Here is a 17,658-nt window from a genome sequence, read left to right on the forward strand (position 1 = left end):
TCCTGCCTCAACCTCCCGAGTAGCTGGGACTACAGGCACCCACCACCTTGCCTGGCTAATTTTTTTGTATTTTTAGTAGACACGGGGTTTCCTTCCTTTTTTTTTTTTTTTTTTTTTTGAGACGGAGTTTCGCTCTTGTCACCCAGGCTGGAGTGCAATGGCAGGATCTCGGCTCACTGTAACCTCTGCCTCCCAGGTTCAAATGATTCTCCAGCCTCAGCCTCCCGAGTAGCCAGGATTACAGGCACCTGCCACCATGCTCGGCTAATTTTGTATTTTTAGTACAGACAGGGTTTCACCATGTTGGCCAGGCTGGTCTCGAACTCCTGACCTCAGGTGATCCGCTTGCCTCGGCCTCCCAAAGTGCTAGGATTACAGGCGTGAGCCACCATGCCCGGCCGCCTCCTTCCTTTTTTATGGCTGAATCATATTCATTGTATGAATAGACCACATGTTGTGTTTATCCATTCATTTGTTGGTGGACACTTGAGTTGTTTCCACCTTTTGGCTATTGTGAATAGCGCTATTCTGAACACGTCCAAGGGTTTGTTTGAATATATCTGCTTGATTTTCTAAATAAGGTTTTATTGGCATGCAGTCACGCCCATCATTTGCATGTTGTCATGGCTACAATGGCCGAGTTGGTTGCAACAGAGACAGCATGGCACACACAGCAAAGCTATGTACTAGCTTGCCTTTTACAGAAAATTTTGTTGACCCCTGTATTGATCATGACCAAAATGAGTCTGGGAATTGGGTTGGGTTGCAGAAACTTTACATTAGGCCTGGATGACCATTCTCCTCTCCTTCTACCTGTCCAGAACAAAGGGGTTACATTTCCCAGCAAGCAGTCCTGAGCCTCAGTCCCCAAACCCCATGGGTAACACGATGGGTCCCACACACTGAAGGACAAGATCAAAGACTTGAGACCCTTTTGTAGCGAGGGGCAAATAGATCCACATCAGTCACAGTGCGTAGCCTATGCACTTGGGTACAGAAACAGCTAATGAGCAGGGGTACTCAAGGACCTGCAGGCTGCCTCTGCAGACATCATGCAGACAGCTGTGGTTTGTCCCCTTTTCCCAGCTATATGCTATTCTTTGAGAAGATACCACACCCCGACGTGCAAGTTTCTCAAAGGAGAAAAGTCCCCCAGGAGCGGGATTGCTGCGTGCTGGATAACTCCTGGTGTAAGCCACTTTCTGGCCCCCCTTTTAGTCCTGTTGGCTGTTACTTGCAACCAAAAGTACTCACTGAACCCACTCCTGGTGGTGGATCCCGCAGTGCCCCGTCCTGTCCGCTCAAATGTAGAAATAACCCCAGATATAAGGAGGGGAATTTCAGAATTTACTGAGGAAACTGGGCTGAATGAGATTCCATTTCTGCTTCCTCATGGCATGGAGACTCAAAACAGAAATTAAATTCAGCTGTTGGAAAATGGAGTTTCATTCCTCGCACATCTGAGTTTATGAAATGAGATTCCCAGCTGCTACTTTTGTTTTTCTTTTTTGAGATGGAGTCTCGCTCCATTGCCCAGGCTGGAGTGCAGTGGCGCGATCTTGGCTCACTGCAAGCTCTGCCTCCCAGGTTCACACCATTCTCCTGCCTCAGCCTGCCGAGTAGCTGGGGCTACAGGTGCCCGCCACCGCACCCGGCTAATTTTTGGTATTTTTAGTAGAGACGAGGTTTCACTGTGTTAGCCAGGATGGTCTTGATCTCCTGACCTCGTGATCCGCCCACCTCAGCCTCCCAAAGTGCTGGGATTACAGGCATGAGCCACCATGCCTGGCCCCAGCTGCTACATTTAAAACAGACATGGCCAGGCGCGGTGGCTCACGCCTGTAATCCCAGCACTTTGGAGGGCTGAGGCGAGAGGATCGCCTAAAGTGAGGAGTTCGAGACCAGTCTGGGCAACATGGCGACATCCTGTCTCTACAAAAAATACAAAAATTAGCCAGGTGTGGTGGTGCACACTATTCAGGAGGTTGAGGTGGGAGGATCGCCTGAGCCTGGGAGGTTGAGGATGCAGTGAGTTGAGATTGTGACACTGAACTCCATCCTGGGTGACAGAGCAAGACCCTGTCTCAAAAACAAACAGACAAACAAGAAGATCCCAAAAAACCCAATAAAACCAAACAAGCATGGGGGTGTGGGTTGAATTAAGGGCATGTATTACTAGTATTTGTATCTTAACTTCCTTAAGGGCAACAGATGGCCAGGTGCGGTGGCTCACGCCTATAATCCCAGCACTTTGGGAGGCCAAGGGAGTGGATCACCTGAGGTCAGGGGTTCAAGACCAGCCTGGCCAACATGGTGAAATCCTGTCTCTACTAAAAATACAAAAATTAGCCAGGCAAGGTGGCTGGCGCCTGTAATCCCAGCTACTCAGGAGGCTGAGGCAGGAGAATCGCTTGAATCCGGGAGGTGGAGATTGCAGTGAGCTGAGATCACACCACTGCATTCCAGCCTAGGCAACAAAGACTTCATCTCAAAAAAAAAAAAAAAAAAAGGAATGGTTGCAAATGTCCTGAGTTCAAGTCCCAGCTCCATCTCTTCCTGGCTATTGATCCGAGCAAGATCTTGTCTCTCTGTACTTCAGTTTCCTTCTCTGTAAAATGGGGATGACTCCAGTTGCGGATGAGCCGCGTTCATGGGCAAGCAGTGTGTTCTACTGAGTCTGCGCCTACCTAGTAGGTGCTAATCGTATGTGAGGTTTTTGTTTTTGTTTTTGTTTTTGTTTTGCTGATAAAGGAATGCAAGCAGGAGGCAACCATGCGTCTGAGGCTGTGTGTGGTTTTTCTTTTTTTAATGTCTGCTGTTAATAAAATATTTTTACAGAGACCAAAAAGTCAGAATAGTGCAAAACACCTCAACACCATGCGTTCATGACCACTTCTCGTTTGTGTTAAACATTTGTTCCAAGTCACGTATTTACAGAGAAATGAAGGCGTCTGCGCAGACACCGGACCGACGGGGTGGAATCAAAACAAAACGAAAAACAAACAACGTTTTGATTTCACATCTGCAATCACATGCTAAGAGAAGTTGTGTGGAGGGAAAGCCTCCCCGGACTGCTTGGCCGGTTTGCGGGGGTCTGAGGGAGCACGAGACAGGGGTGGAGAGGGGTCAAGTCCCCCTGGCTGTGTGGATGGGGATGATCAGGGGACCCTCCGCCTGTGACCTGTGTCTCCAGAGAGCCACTATGGCTGGACGGGGGTAAGGGGTGGGGTGTTACTTGACACAGTCAACTCGATTTTTCTCTAAAACAATAAAAGGCAAAGAGAAAAGCAACACGTGTCAGCAAAGACAACTTTGGTCCTCAACGATTCTTAGGAAAGGATTCTGGGGAGCAGACGGGGTTGTGATCCGGGACCAAGGCCCTCCCCCAACTTCCCCAGGGTGGTACAGTTCCGGGAGGCCCCAGGTTGTCCCCATCTGCAAAATCGACAGCACATGGGGTAGGGGTTGGGGACAGAAAGGCTCTGAGATCCCAGCCGAGAGAGGTCCCAAGGATTTCTAGTTGGGTGTTTAGTTTTTTGCATCTCTGATGGGGGCATGGTGAGGTCTCAGGCTCTGGGGCCTGAGAGAGGAATTGGGGGTGTGGACAGGCACCTCCTCATTTTATGCAAATCATTCGAGGACAGACTGGTGAGAGTGAACAGATCTTTCTTCAGGACACCCTCTTTACTTCCCCCGACACCCCCTGCCTTGGTCTCTGCATTTATCTTTCTCTGTATATTTCCACCTCTATGTCTCTCCATCTCTGTCTCTCTCCATCCTCATCGGGGCGTGATCTCACCCTCTGTCTCTGTGTTTTCTACTCTTTCTCTATTCCTCTTGGTCAGGGGACTTTGACTCTGAGGCATCCCTCAATGTCACCCCTTTAACCCCTGCCCTGCCACAGGCCAACCCTCTTGTGCTGTTTCCTTGATTCATGGAAATCTGGGGCCAGCTCCTTGCATAAAGCGAGATCCAGGGTTCAGAACCCTGGAGGTGTCATCCAAGGCTGGGCTCTGTGTCCACTTGCTGGGTGGCACTGGGGAAAGCCCTGCTCCTCTCTGGGCTTTGTTCTGCCAATACAGGAACTTCCTGATTTCAAAAGGCTTTCAGCCCCCTGGACTCCTTGTCTTTTCTCTGTCCGTGTCTCAGCCGTGTCCACTCTCTGTCCCATGTGTCAGGCTCAGACACCTCCTATGTGCCCAGGTCCGTGTGGAAGGGGAAGGCTGGTACGGACAGACATGGACAGACATGCATGCGGATGTGTATTCTCGCACTGACCCTGCCCCAACACATAATTCCACTAGGCGTAGACTCCCTGCCACCCACTTGTGCCCAGCCTGTGCTAGGTAAAATTGGGGGTCCTGAGAGGCCTCAGACCCTAGTCTGGGAGAAACAGAGCTGGACAGAGAAACCCCCAGTCCCATGGCATCAGGCTGGACTGGAGGAGAGATGGTGGCTGGGAAAGTCCTGAGGGGAAGGAAGGAGGGTTTTCTCCAAGAGGGGTTTCCGTGATGGGTTTTGAAGGACGAATAGGAGTTCTCTGGGGGAAAGAGAAGAGGGTGGAAATTGCAAAAACAGTTCTAGCCTGGGAGTCAGGAAAACTCATTCAACAAATATTCCCTGAAGAAGCTTGTTTCCTTCACATGCCTGTGCCATTGCTGGGGAACCCTAAACACACACACACACACACACACACACACACGGAGGTCTTGACCAGAAAGACTCCTAAGGAATCTTTCGGGAAATATCTTGGCTCTCTCAGGCAGCTCAACTTCCCCATTTCCAGCCATCCAAAACTCTTCCAGATCACCCTCACCCCAGGTCACAGATCACTTCCCCTTTGGGCTCTGTGGGTTACAACCCTGAATCATCCATCCACCCGACCCCCACCCTCAGCCATGTCATGGTCCGAAATTCACATCTGCTCCTCAGCCCATTTAACAGTCACATAAGCCTATCCCTGGCTACAACTTCCCAATCCTGTATGAGAATTTGCATTTTAACCTTTGGTTCAGAACCTCCAGTTACCTGCACCTGTCTGAATTTAAGGGACACGCAACACCTTCAAGCAAATTAGAAAGTGGCGCCACTTATTCCAGACACTTGGGCCATTCACATGTCGGGAAACCAACGTCATAAACATACAACACTCATTATCTATGATTTGCACGTGGCCTTCTTAGCGATGCCAAACCCTTGGGCACTGTGCAACTGGGACAACTGTACTCAGCAGTCCTGGAGCTCATCTAAGGGCAGGATTTTTTTTTTTTTTTTTTTTTTTTTAGGTAGAGGGGAGGGAATGGAGTATTGTTCTGTTACCCAGGCTGGAGTGCAGTTGTGATCTCAACTCACTGCAACCTCTGCCTCCAGGGTTCAAGCAATTCTCCCGCCTCAGTTTCCTGAGTAGCTGGGACTACAGGCGTGCACCATCGCACCCGGCTAATTTTTGTATTTTTAGCAGAAATGGGGTTTTGCCATGTTGGCCAGGCTGGTCTCAAACTCCTGACCTTAAATGATCTGCCAGCCTCAGTCTCCCAAAATGCTGGGATTATAGTCCTGTCCCCACAGCTATAGGTATCTTTTCAATATAGCCTTCAGAAACTTTCCAAGAATCCATTTCAGTGTCCCCAAAGCACCTCCACCTCTCCTCACTGGTTTTAGTCTTCACAAAACAGCTTTTGCAGGCTGGAATCCAGTCTCTCCCCAGCTTAAACAGCTCCTGGAGCTCCCCAACTGTCTTAGAATAAAAGTGAAACTCCTCAGGACTGCGTACAAGATCCTGCCTGGTCTGATGCTTCTGCAGATCTCCCCAACCCCAAGGCTCCTCACGATCCCCCTTGCTGGCTTAGCTCCAGCCGTGCCACTCTTCTCGTTGTTTCAACAGTTCTCCTCTCCTGGCCTTCGCACGTGCTGTTCCCCCGGCCTGGAGCTCTTTTCTCTCTAGTAAGTGGTTCCCTCTCATTCTTCACCTCAGAAAGCCTCCCCATCTGATGTTCTATCCTCCAGAAACCCACCTACTCATCTCACCCCGTTTTCATTTCTCCCTAGCACAGCAAAATCTTGTCCTTCCCAATGCCATACACAGTTGGAAAAGCAGATCCCAGAGCAAACACAGTCCACGCTGAACTTTCCCCTAAGGTCCTATGTGTACGAGGTAACTCCAGCCAGGTCACTGTAACTTTGCTCATTGGAGAAAGAGCTTCCAGCAGGCAAGAAGGCCATCTGAGGTATCCTGTGCCTTGGGTGTTTGAATCAATGAATAGGAGCTTGGAGACTAAGCTCTCACTGTGTCACTGTGTTTCTCTCTTCTCTCTCCTCTCTCATTCTCTCTCTCTCGCATTCTCTTTCTCTCTCTCTCATTCTCTTTCTCCCCCCTAGAGTTTCTGGTCTCCTTCTGTTCTTTCCTATTTGGAAAATTCTGGAAAAGGAAGAAGGGGTGGAGAAACCTGGGACCAGGGGATCCCAAATTCTCTCTTTTGTGGTGGGAGGCCCTCATGGCATCCCCCATGGAGTCCCAGGAGAAAGGGCTGAGGGCAGAGGTCCTGCTTGGCAGCCAGAGAAGGAAAGGCGAAGTAGGGGTCTTGGCCTGGAACTCCCACCCCTTGGAGGAGGCCCCCGAGGGGGAATTAGCAGCAATAGGGAGCTGTGTCAGGTCATCCCGATCTCAGCTCACCCTTCCATGGGGCACACAGGCCTAAGGGAGGGGAATAGAGGGTATGGCACCTGGAACCTCGGCCAAGTCTCAAGCAGCTCTTTAAGCCTCAGTTTTGCCATCTGTCAAATGGGTGTGTTGAACTCTATGATGAGGACTGGGTTTGTTGGGGGAGAGGGAGAGGCAAACTCCCAGAGGGAAGCAGGGGCAGCGTGGGTTCCCCAGAGCCGTCCCCTCGGCCCCCAGGGTTTGGGCGCCCAAGGGCGCATGTGCTTTTGAAATCCCATCCTCCCCCCTCCCCCCCTTTATTTTTTGCACAAACATCTAAAGGGACTCCGGTATTCCGGGGCCCTCCAACCAGCATCCTGGTCCCTCCAGTCCCCAGGCCACCTAGAGGGGCGCTCCAGAGAGCCCTACCCCTTGCCCAGGGCTCCCCCTCGAGGGAGCTGAGATTTCCATACTTGGCAATTGGTCTGGGATCCCAGGGGTCTGGGTCCCGTCTTATGGCTTTTCCAGGGGACATGAGGTGGTGCCTCCCGGTACCAGAGCCCCGGGATGTGGCCTCCTCCATAGGGACGAGGTTTCCCCCATCCCAGCTCAAAATGCCCCCTAGATGCTGGGGGGTGTGGCCTCAAGTTGGGGATGTGGCTTCTTCCTTCGTCGCGCCCTTGGGCGTGGCCTCCCGAGAGGGCGGGGCATCCTCCATTCCTAATTCCCCAAAAGGGAAAGCTGAGTCAAGGGCGTAGGCGCAGCCCACCCTCGGCGTGGAGCCCCCCCGAGCCCCGCCCCCGGGGAGGTCCCACCGAGGCGCAAGCCCCGTCCCTCCCCGCCCAGCGCCCTCCACGCAGGCGCAATGCCGCTCGGCCCACCGCCCCGCGCTAAGGCGCAGGCGCGGCACCGCCCTCCTCGGCGGAGCGCGTGTCCGACTTCAGCTTCACGAACTCCTTGGCCACCTCGTCGTTGCTGCGCTGCGAGAGGATTCGCAGCACCGTGAGGCCCGTGTCGTCCATGTGGATGCGGCGGCCGAGCGGCAGCCAGCAGGCGGCGCTCCCGCGCTGGGCCAGCTCGCGCAGCTGCAGCACGGCCAGCCCCACCGTGCGGTCCTCGCGCGCGAAGCAGTAGTCCTTGACGCACACCTGCAGCTCATAGCACTCGGGGCCCGCGTCGGCGCTCAGCGTGCTGCGGGGGGAGGGGCGGAACGTGAGACAGGCCACACCCACTGTGATGCCCCGCCCCCACCGCATTTGCGGACCACGCCCACACTGGGGTACCCACACTTGTCACCTCCCATGCTACGCTAGCCCCGCCCCTGCCCCGTTACTTGACCTACAACTCCGTGCTTGGCCGCGCCCACAGCAGCTGACCCCGAGCTGGGCCACGCCAACGCCTGTTTGTCCCATTTTTCCACCCACCGAAAAATGACCGCATAGTTTTACATCCAGCTCCCGCCCCTCTAAATAACCCTTTCCTCAGACACCGCCCCGCAAGCCCATGCTCCCACCCTGAGATACCCGCGCCTGTGCCCTCTGCCGGCTGAACTGCTGCCCGCACGGCCCTGCCCCTAATGTCCCACCCAGAAGCTCTTTAACCAAGCTCTCCTCTAGACCCACGACGTGGCCCTTTCCCCAGCCCCCCACACCCCCAGCCCACCCCTCTTACTTCCAAGATGCCCTCCAGACATGAGCCTGCCCTGGTGCCTCACCATGGGTGACACCGCCTCCCGCATGCCCCTCACCTGTGCTCCTGCCCCTAAGCAGTCCCAGTGACCTGACCTGACCCCAGCTGGATAAGAGCCCCGCCTACAGGGCCACGCCCAGTTGCTCCCTCTTGTCCGCCTCCCAGGTTGCACCTCTATCCCTGAAGTACTCCGGCCCACTCTGGCTGACATCTGACCTCCCACTAGACCATGCTTCTCCTCCTGAGTATCCCCTAAAGGGGCCAATCGCCCCAAAACCTTCTGACCAAGAGCCCTGTGCTGACACGACATGGAACTGGCTTCAATCTTGTCCCATAAGAGGTCCCAGCCCCCCAGATGACACCAGCTAACCAGCTCTGATTTACCCTTACCCCTGTGCATTTTTATTTATTTTTATTTTTTGAGTGGGCATCTCCCTCTGTCACCCAGGCTGGAGTGCAGTGGCACAATCTCGGCTCACTGCAACCTCTGCCTCCCGGGTTCAAACGATTCTTCTGCCTCAGCCTTCCTAGTAGCTGGGATTACAGGCATGCACCACCACACCGGGCTGATTTTTTGTAGTTTTAATAGAGATGGGGGTCTCACCATGTTGGCCGGGCTGGTCTGGAACTCCTAACCTCAGGTGATCCACTGCCTTGGCCTCCCAAAGTGTTGGGATTACAAGCGTCAGCCACCGCGCCTGGCCCATAGGTTTTTGTTTTTTTAAAGACAGGGTCTCGCTATGTCAGTCACCCAGGCTGGAGTGCAGTAGCACAATCATAGCTCATTGCAGCCTTAAACTCCTGAGCTCAAGCGATCTTCCTGCCCCAGCCTCCCAGGTAGCTGGGACTACTTTCTTCTGCACTTCTGTCCCCTAAGAACATCCAACAACATTGCCCTGCCCCAGTGCTCTGTGAGGCTGACACTCGACCCAAGGATCTACCCCAGATGACCCCAGCTCTACCCCTGCTAACCACCACCATCCATCTACCCCCGTGAACAGACGTTTTTTTTTTTGAGACAGAGTCTTGCTCTGTCACCCAGGCTGGAGTGCCTTGGCACAATCATGGCTCACTGCAACCTGTGCCTCCTGGGTTCAAGCGATTCTCATACCCCTCACCCTCTGGAGTAGCTGCGATTACAAGCGCCTGCCACCACACCCGGCTAATTTCTGTATTTTTTATTTTTTTGAGTCTCACTCTGCAGCCCAGGCTGGAGTGTAGTAGCACCATCTTGGGTCATTGCAGCCTCCACCTCCTGGGTTCAAGCGATTCTCCTGTCTCAGCCTCCCAAGTAGCTGGGATTACAGGCGCCCACCACAACACCCAGCTAATATTTTTTATATATACTATATTATATACAACATATAATATATAATATATACTTTTATATATAATATATAATTTTATTTATAATATATAATATATAATTTTATTTATAATATATAATATATAATATAAATATATTTAAATTATATATTATATATAAATATATAATATATATTTAAATTATATATTATATATAAATATATAAAAACATATTTATATGATATATATTTATTATATATTTATATATAATACAAATATATATTTTATATATAATTATATAATATATATTTCTTTTAGATGGAGTCTTGCTCTGTCGCCCAGGCTGGAGTGCAGTGGCATGATCTCAGTTCACTGCAAGCTCTGCCTTCCGGGTTCACGCTATTCTCCCGCCTCAGCCTCCCGAGTAGCTGGGACTACAGGCGCCCGCCACCACGCCTGGCTAGGTTTTGTATTTTTAGTGGAGACGGGGTTTCACCATGTTAGTCAGGATGGTCTCGATCTCCTGACCTTGTGATCTGCCCACCTCGGCCTCCCAAAGTGCTGGGATTACAGGTGTGAGCCACCACACCCGGCCATATTTTATATTTTTAATAAAGATGGAGTTTCACCATGTTGGCCAGGCTGGTCTTGAACTCTTGGCCTCAAGTTATCTGCCCACCTTGGCCTCCCAAAGTGTTGAGCTTACAGGCATGAGCCACCATGCTCGGCCAGAGCAGACTTTTTAGACTTTTTTTTTTTATTTTAAGATGGAGTTTCGCTTTTGTTGCCCAGGCTGAAGTGCAATGGCTCGAGCTTGGCTCACTGCACCCTCCGCCTCCCGGATTCAAGCAATTCTTCTGCCTCAGCATCCCAAGTAGCTGGGATCACAGGCGTGCGCCACCACACCTGGCTAATTTTTTTTTTTTTTTTTTTTGTATTTTTAGTAGAGACGGGGTTTCCCCATGTTGGCCAGGCTGGTCTTGAACTCCTGACCTCAGGTGATCTGTCTGCCTCGGCCTCCCAGAGTGCTGGGATGACAGGTGTGAGCCACCACACCCGGCCAGAGCAGACTTTTTTATGCTGTCCGCATCATCAGCATCCTCTAGACCCTATCCTGATACCCGAAGCCTAGGCCCACTCCCAACTCCAAGAACCTCCATCCAATGTGACCCCACCTCCACCCCATGTGACACCCACCCCCATGCCTGGGATCCATCCACACTCCACTCCTGTCCCCAGAGCCGACTCCTCCAGATGGGCTGCCCCAACGGTCCTGACAAGGCTCAATGTGGACTCCAGTAGTCCCCACCCCCATGCAACCTCAGTCCTGTCCCCAGGTCCCTCAGCCCCCCACTCATAAGCCTCATCACTGCCACCCTCATTCCTTCACCAGACAGAGACTCCAGCCCCAGCAATGGCCCTGCCCACCATGCACTTCCTGCCCAGACTTTCCCTCCCCTCCGCAAGTCTTCATCATGAAGTTACCCCACTCTACTCATTGTCTCCCCTGGGATCTGCCCGCCCCCAAAGGTGACGTCCATCCTTGTGTCCCCTCCCTGATGTCATTCCTGCACTACTAAGGGGTCTCCCTTTCCAGCAACCCCACCTAGAATGTGGCCCCTCCCATTCCTGGGCCCAGATTCCAGATCCCTCCTGCCTAGCTGGCTTTGGGGTTCACCTGGTGGATGCCCCCTCCCTTGCCCCCATGCTCTTCAAAGCATCCCAAACTCACAACTGGAAGCTCTCATTGTACTTGGGAGCCCAGCTATTGTTCTTGGATTTGGTCGCAAACTTGCGTTTCTTGTCGCTGAGCTGGGGCCCAATGATGTTGACCTCGATGAACGGCCGGAAGATGCCGGAAGTCTGCCACTTGAGGTCATTGGCAGCCACCACTGTTGGGGGAAGTAGAGGGTAAGACAGGTCAGGTTCTCCCAGTTGGAAAAAGTAGATGTTTGTGGCTCTCAAAACCTGCCCAAGGCTGGGCGCAGTGGCTCACGCTTGTAATCCCAGCACTTCGGGAGGCCAAGGCGGGTGGATCACTTGAGTTTAGGAGTTTGAGACCAGCCTGGGCAACATGGTGAAACCCTGTCTCTACAAAAAATACAAAAAGTAGCTGGGCGTGGTGGCATGTGCCTGTAGTCCCACCTACTTGTGGGTCTAAAGCAGGAGGATTGCTTGAGCCTGGGAGGCGGCAGTTGCAGTGAGCTGAGATTGTGCCACTGCACTCCAGCCTGTGTGACAAAGCAAGATCCTGTCTAAAAAAAATAAAAAAAAAACCACTCCCCCCCGCCCACCGCCAAAAATCCTGTCCGAAATAAAGACTACATTTCCCAGCATTCCCATGAAGCTAAGTGTGGTCATATGACTATGTTTTGGCCAATGAGATGAGAGAAAAAAATCACGTGTACTACTTCTCCACTGTGGCTTAAAAGGCAGGGAGTGAACCCTAAACTTTCTCCTTCCTCTAGCCGCAGTCTGCAATGCTTGTGGGGGCTGAGCTCTTTGTGACCCTATAGGGGAGGAAAAACACATTTGGGTCCAGGTGTGGTGGCTCACGTCTACAATCCCAGCACTTTGGGAGGCCCAGGTGGGAGGATTGCTTGAGGCCAGGAGTTTGAGACCAGCCTGGATACCATAGTGAGACCCCATCTCTACAAAAATATAATTTAAAAAATAGCCAGGTGTGATGCTGCATGCCTGCAATCCCAGCGACTCCGGAAGCTGAGGCAGGAGGGTCGCTAGAGCCCAGGAGCACACTGAGGCTGCAGTGTGCTATGATTGCACCACAGTGCTCCAACCTGGGCAACAGAGTGAGACTCTGGCCTCTAAAAGAAACAAACAACAACAACACATTAGGGATGAAAATGCAACAAAAGATGGCAGCACCACAGATCACCAACACTGCGAAGCCTCCATGTCAGCTCGAGGCTGGTTGCTACTTAAACTGTTACCCCACAGAAAAACCAATTCTATCATTTTTGTTTGTTTGTTTGTTTACATGGAGTCTCACTCTGTCACCCAGGCTGGAGTGCAGTGGCGCAATCTCAGCTCACTGCAAACTCCACCTCCTGGGTTCAAGCGATCCTCCCACCTCAGCCTCCTGAATAGCTGGGATTACAAGCGCATGCCACCACACCCAGCTAATGTTTGAATTTTTAGTAGAAACAGGGTTTCACCATGTTGGCCAGGCTGGTCTCGAACTCCTGGCCTGAAGTGATCCGCCAGCTTCGGCCTCCCAAAGTGCTGGGATTACAGGCATGAGCCACCATGCCTGGCCTAATTCTGTCTTATTTAAGCCATGTCAAAAACAGCCCAATCTGTGTTCTAGTCAACAAAAGCCAAGAAAAGGAAAGCAGGGCTGAGAGATGGAGAAAGTGGGATTCGGTCTTATAAAACTGTTTACACTGCTGGATCCAGCCATGCCTGAAGGTGGTGACCTCTGGACGTTTCCGTTTCATGGACCATTAAACAACAACAACAAAAAAAAGGGTGTTGCTTAAGCCAGTTTGAGTTTGGTTTCTGTTTTAGAACCTAGCAAGTCCCTCCCACCTCAGACACTCACCTTTCACTGTGACCTTGTGTTCCCCAGTTCCCGGATGAGTGAACAGCTCAACGTGGACAGAGACTTCACCCACAGGGTCTTCTACACCCAAGCCTGGGCAGGGCAGGGGAGGATGGTCAGCGCGAGCTCTGTTCTTTCCCACCCACCAGGAGGGACCTTGACGGCCTCCCACCCACCCGTGCTGGCGGCACCAGGTCATCAGCCCTGATAGGGAGGCACTGATGGGGGGCCAGGATGGGAGGTGCTCTTGGGAAGCCAAGAATCCTGGGTTCTGGCCTTTTACTGCCTTGCTGTGTGATCTTGGGTAGATTGCTTAACCTCTCTGAGCCTAATGCAATTCTTTTCTTTTTTCTTATTCCATTGACTGCCATGTTGTCAAAATTCAGTCTTCATGTTACATTACATCTTGGCAGCGTCTGGCACCCTGGCCTCCTGTGGCCATTTGTCCTCTTGGCTGCAACAACGTCACCAACTCCAGCTTCTCATCCTACATAGTTGTCACTCCTTCCAACCCCCTTTTGTCATTTTCTCCTCTGTGGGTCCTCAAACTGACCCTGCACCTCAATCTTTGACACTCTTCTTTGTCTTCACTTCCTCCCTAGGTGCCCATAAACTGGAAAATCCTGCCAGCTCTACCTTCAAAATACATACAGAAGCAGAGCCATGTCTTTTACCTGTATCCTACACCTGCCCCCAGCATCCCATGCCTGGACTATTGCAGTAGCCTCCTTACTGGTCTCCCTCCTTCCACTCTTTCATCTACTCTCAATATACCAGCCAGAAAAATCCTATTAAGTCAGATCATGTCGGCAGGGCGCGGTGGCTCACAGCTGTAGTCCCAGCATTTTGGGAGGGTGAGGCAAACTCACTTGAGCCCAGGAGTTTGAGACTAGCCTGGGCAACATGGCAAAACCCCATCTCTACAATAAATACAAAAATTAGTGGCCGTGGTGGCACTCTGGTGGCTGAGGTGTGAGGAAAACTTGAGCTCAGAAGGGTCCAGGCTGCAGTGAGACGAGATTGCACCACTGCACTTCAACCTGGGTGACAGAGCAAGACCCTGTCTCAGAAAATTAAAAAATAAATAAATAAAATTTAAAAGTCAGATCATGTCCCTCCTCTGCTCAAAACTCTTCCATGGGTAGGGCAGTGGTGGTTCATGCCTGCAACCCCAGTACTTTGGGAGGCTCATGCTTGCAATCCCAGCATTTTGGGAGGCTGAGGTGGGCAGATAACTTGAGGTCAAGAGTTCGAGCCCAGCCTGGCCAACATGGTGAAACCCTGTCTCTACTAAAAGTACAAAAATTAGCCGGGCGTGGTAGTAGTGCACGCCTATAATCCCAGCTACTTGGGAAGCTGAGACAGGAGAATCACTTGAACCTGGGAGGCAGAGGTTGCAGTGAGCCGAGATTGCACCACTGCACTCCAGCCTGGGCGACAGAGAGAGACCCTGCCTCAAAAAAAAAAAAAGAGAGAGAAAAGAAAATTAGCCAGGCGTGGTGATGCGTGCACCTGTAGTCCCAGCTATCTGGGAGGCTGAGGCAAGAGGATCGCTTAATCCCAGCTGGTTGAGGCTGCAGTGAGCTATGATCCCACCACTGCACTTCAGCCTGGGTGACAGAGCAAGACTGTCTCAAAAAACAAAACAAAACAAAGCAAAACCAAACTCTTTCATAGCTCCCACCTCACGCTGAAATAATCAAAGTGGTTTTTGTGACGTGCAACACCCCTTCCAATAGTGGCCCTTTCCAATAGGTTACTATTACCTCTCCCCACTCACCCCATTCTTGCCCTTGTTAACTCTGACCCAGCCCCACAGGTCACCTCATTGCATCACCTGGCCCAGAATCCTCATCCCTCCTGATGTGACAGCTCATGGGGCATCTTTTATTTTCCTTACCCCTATTTCCCTTCTAGTGCAGAATCTTAAGTTTCTTTTGTTTTTTTTTCTTTTTTTTGAGATGGAGTCTTGCTCTGTCGCCCAGGCTGGAGTGCAATGGTGCAATCTCGGCTCACTGCAACCTCCGCCTCCCAGGTTCAAGCGATTCTCCTGCCTCAGCTTCCTGAGTAGCTGGGACTACAGGCGCACGCCACCACACCCGGCTAATTTTTGTAGTTTTGAGACGGGGTTTCACCATGTTGGCCAGGACGGTCTCGATCTCTTGACCTGGTGATCTGCCCGCCTCGGCCTCCCAAAGTGCTGGGATTACAGGCATGAGCCACCGCACCCGGCCGTCTTTTTTGTTTTTGAGATGGAGTCTTGCTGTGTCACCAGGCTGGAGTGTAATGGCACAATCTCGGCTCACTGCAACCTCTGCCTCCCAGGTTAAAGTGATTCTCCTGCCTCAGCCTCCTGAGTAGCTGGGATTACAGGCATCCACCAACATGCCTGGCTAATTTTTGTATTTTTAGTAGAGATGGGTTTTCACCATGTTGGCCAGGATGGTCTCAAACTCCTGACTTCAAGTGATCCGCCCAACTTGGCCTCCCAAAGTGCTGGGATTACAGGCATGAGTCACTGTGCCCGGCCTCAACCCCTAATTTTTACATTCTGGAGTCAAAAAGTTCCCTCGTCTGCTTGAATCATGGTGTGGTGTGCTTCTGTTTGGGGCCACCGCACGTGTCCTCCATGGTGCCAGTGGGGATCATTGATGGGGCAGCTTAAAAGAATCTCTCCCGGTCCCGCCTTCTGTGACTCGAAAGGGCATCCTGTGGGGCCTGTGGACCTGTAACCGCCAGCACCTCCACCAGCCCCTCCCCACCCCCCACCAGGCAGCTTCCCACTCCTGGACCATCCCATGCACGGGGAGAAGAAGGGGAAAGTCAGAGGTGAGGGTGGGAGGTTGGGTCAGTCAAAGGCTGATTGGGTTACCTCACGCTGGACAGGAAGTGACTGAGGGTTGGGGAGCACAGGGGCCTGGAGACCCCCATCACCCCAGTACTGGGGTGTGTGGCCCCGGTCTTTGCTGCCCACCGCAGGCCGCCTTCCTTGTTGCCTCAGGCTCCCATTCCACCCCCGCCCCGCGGCCCCACCTCCACCCGCCACCAGTCACATGCTCAGCCGCCCCGCCCTCCCCCAGGCTGATGCTTCGTAGCAAGCTCAATCCGGGCCAGACTGGGGTGCCGGGGGTGCCAGGGGGAATTGGACAGTGGTGGGTCAGGTGAGGGGTCAGACCAAGGCCAAAGCTAGTAAGAAGGAGGGAGGGAGGCAGTGCTGGGTGCCCCCATCCCGTGCTTTGCTGGCTCCGAGGGGAAGGGTCTTTCCTGGGCCTCTCAGTGCTTCTTCCAACCCCACTCCCCACTCCCCAAGTCCCGGGACCCCTGCAGGGGAAGGTTCCTCAGACAAGTGGTTGAATCTCCTTTGGCTCTCAGCATCTCATCTGCGGAATGATGTACCCCTCGTGGGGCAGTTAAAGAAATCTATTTCAGATTCCCCAAGAAGGCTAGGCATGGAGGCTCATGCCTGTAATCCCAGCACTTTGGGAGGCCGAGGTGGGAGGATCATTTGAGGCCAGGAGTTCGAGACCAGCCTGGGCAACATAGCCCAGGAGGTGGAGGCTGCAGTGAGCTGAGATTTCGCCATTGCACTCCAGCCTGGGTGACAGCGCCTGCCTCAAATTAAAAACAAAATGGCCAGGTGCTGGGATTACACCTGTCATCGTAGCACTTTGGGAGGCCGAGGCCAAGGTGGGTGGACCACTTGAGGCCAGGAGTTCAAGACCAGCCTGGCCAACATGGCAAAACCCTGTCTCTACTAAAAATACAAAAATTAGCCAGGTGTGGTGGTGCGGGCCTGTAATCCCAGCTACTCAGGAGGCCGAGGCACAATAATCGCTTGAAACCAGGAGGCGGACGGAGGTTGCAGTGAGCTGAGATTTCGCCACTGCATTCCAGCCTGGGCGACAGAGTGAGACTCTGTCTCAAACAACAACAACAACAACAAAACCAAACACAGATTCTTCAAGAAATGCCTGGCACAAGGTCCTGCTCAGCCTTAGAGCCTGATAAGTGTTCACTGAGATCAGCCTGGGCAACAAAGTGAGGCCCCCTCTCTACAAAAAAAATTAAAAATCAGCTAGTCATGGTGATGTGTGCCTGTAGTCCCAGCTCCTCGGGAGGCTGGGGCAGGAGGATCACTTGAGCACAGGAAGGAGGCTGCAGTGAGCAGTGATTGCACCACTGCATTCCAGCCTAGGTGACAGGAGACCTTGTCTCTAAATAATAATAATATCAATAACAATAATCCTATGAAGTAGGGTCCTTGACTGTCCCCATTTTACAGATGAGAAAACTGAGGCTCAGGGAGACAGATTCTTGCCCAAGGTGCCTACCCGTGGAGTGGCTGGGCTGGAATCAGAGCCCAGCTCTTAACCTGACATGTGCCTGTCCCGGGGTCCCAGGATCTGGCTTAAAAAATGTGTCATCTCAGGAGAAATGGATTCTGGGATTCCCACTGGAATCG

General features: G+C 52.3%; 1 protein-coding gene across 1 annotated transcript in view; it reads right to left on the reverse strand.

The window, feature by feature from the left end:
• Positions 1-2,777: 2,777 nt before the first annotated feature.
• The window catches only part of UNC13A (unc-13 homolog A), an 89,245-nt gene continuing 74,364 nt past the window's right edge, over positions 2,778-17,658 (reverse strand). Inside the window, exons 43-45 of the mRNA XM_054465978.2 lie at positions 13,197-13,289; positions 11,367-11,526; positions 2,778-7,831 (exon numbers count right to left, since the gene is read on the reverse strand). Of these exons, the coding sequence (XP_054321953.1) occupies positions 7,531-7,831; positions 11,367-11,526; positions 13,197-13,289 (554 nt within the window). The 3' untranslated portion in view covers positions 2,778-7,530. The remainder of the gene's footprint in view (positions 7,832-11,366; positions 11,527-13,196; positions 13,290-17,658) is intronic.

Source organism: Pongo pygmaeus, chromosome 20 (assembly GCF_028885625.2).
Source record: "Pongo pygmaeus isolate AG05252 chromosome 20, NHGRI_mPonPyg2-v2.0_pri, whole genome shotgun sequence".
NCBI classification, from domain to species: domain Eukaryota; kingdom Metazoa; phylum Chordata; class Mammalia; order Primates; family Hominidae; genus Pongo; species Pongo pygmaeus.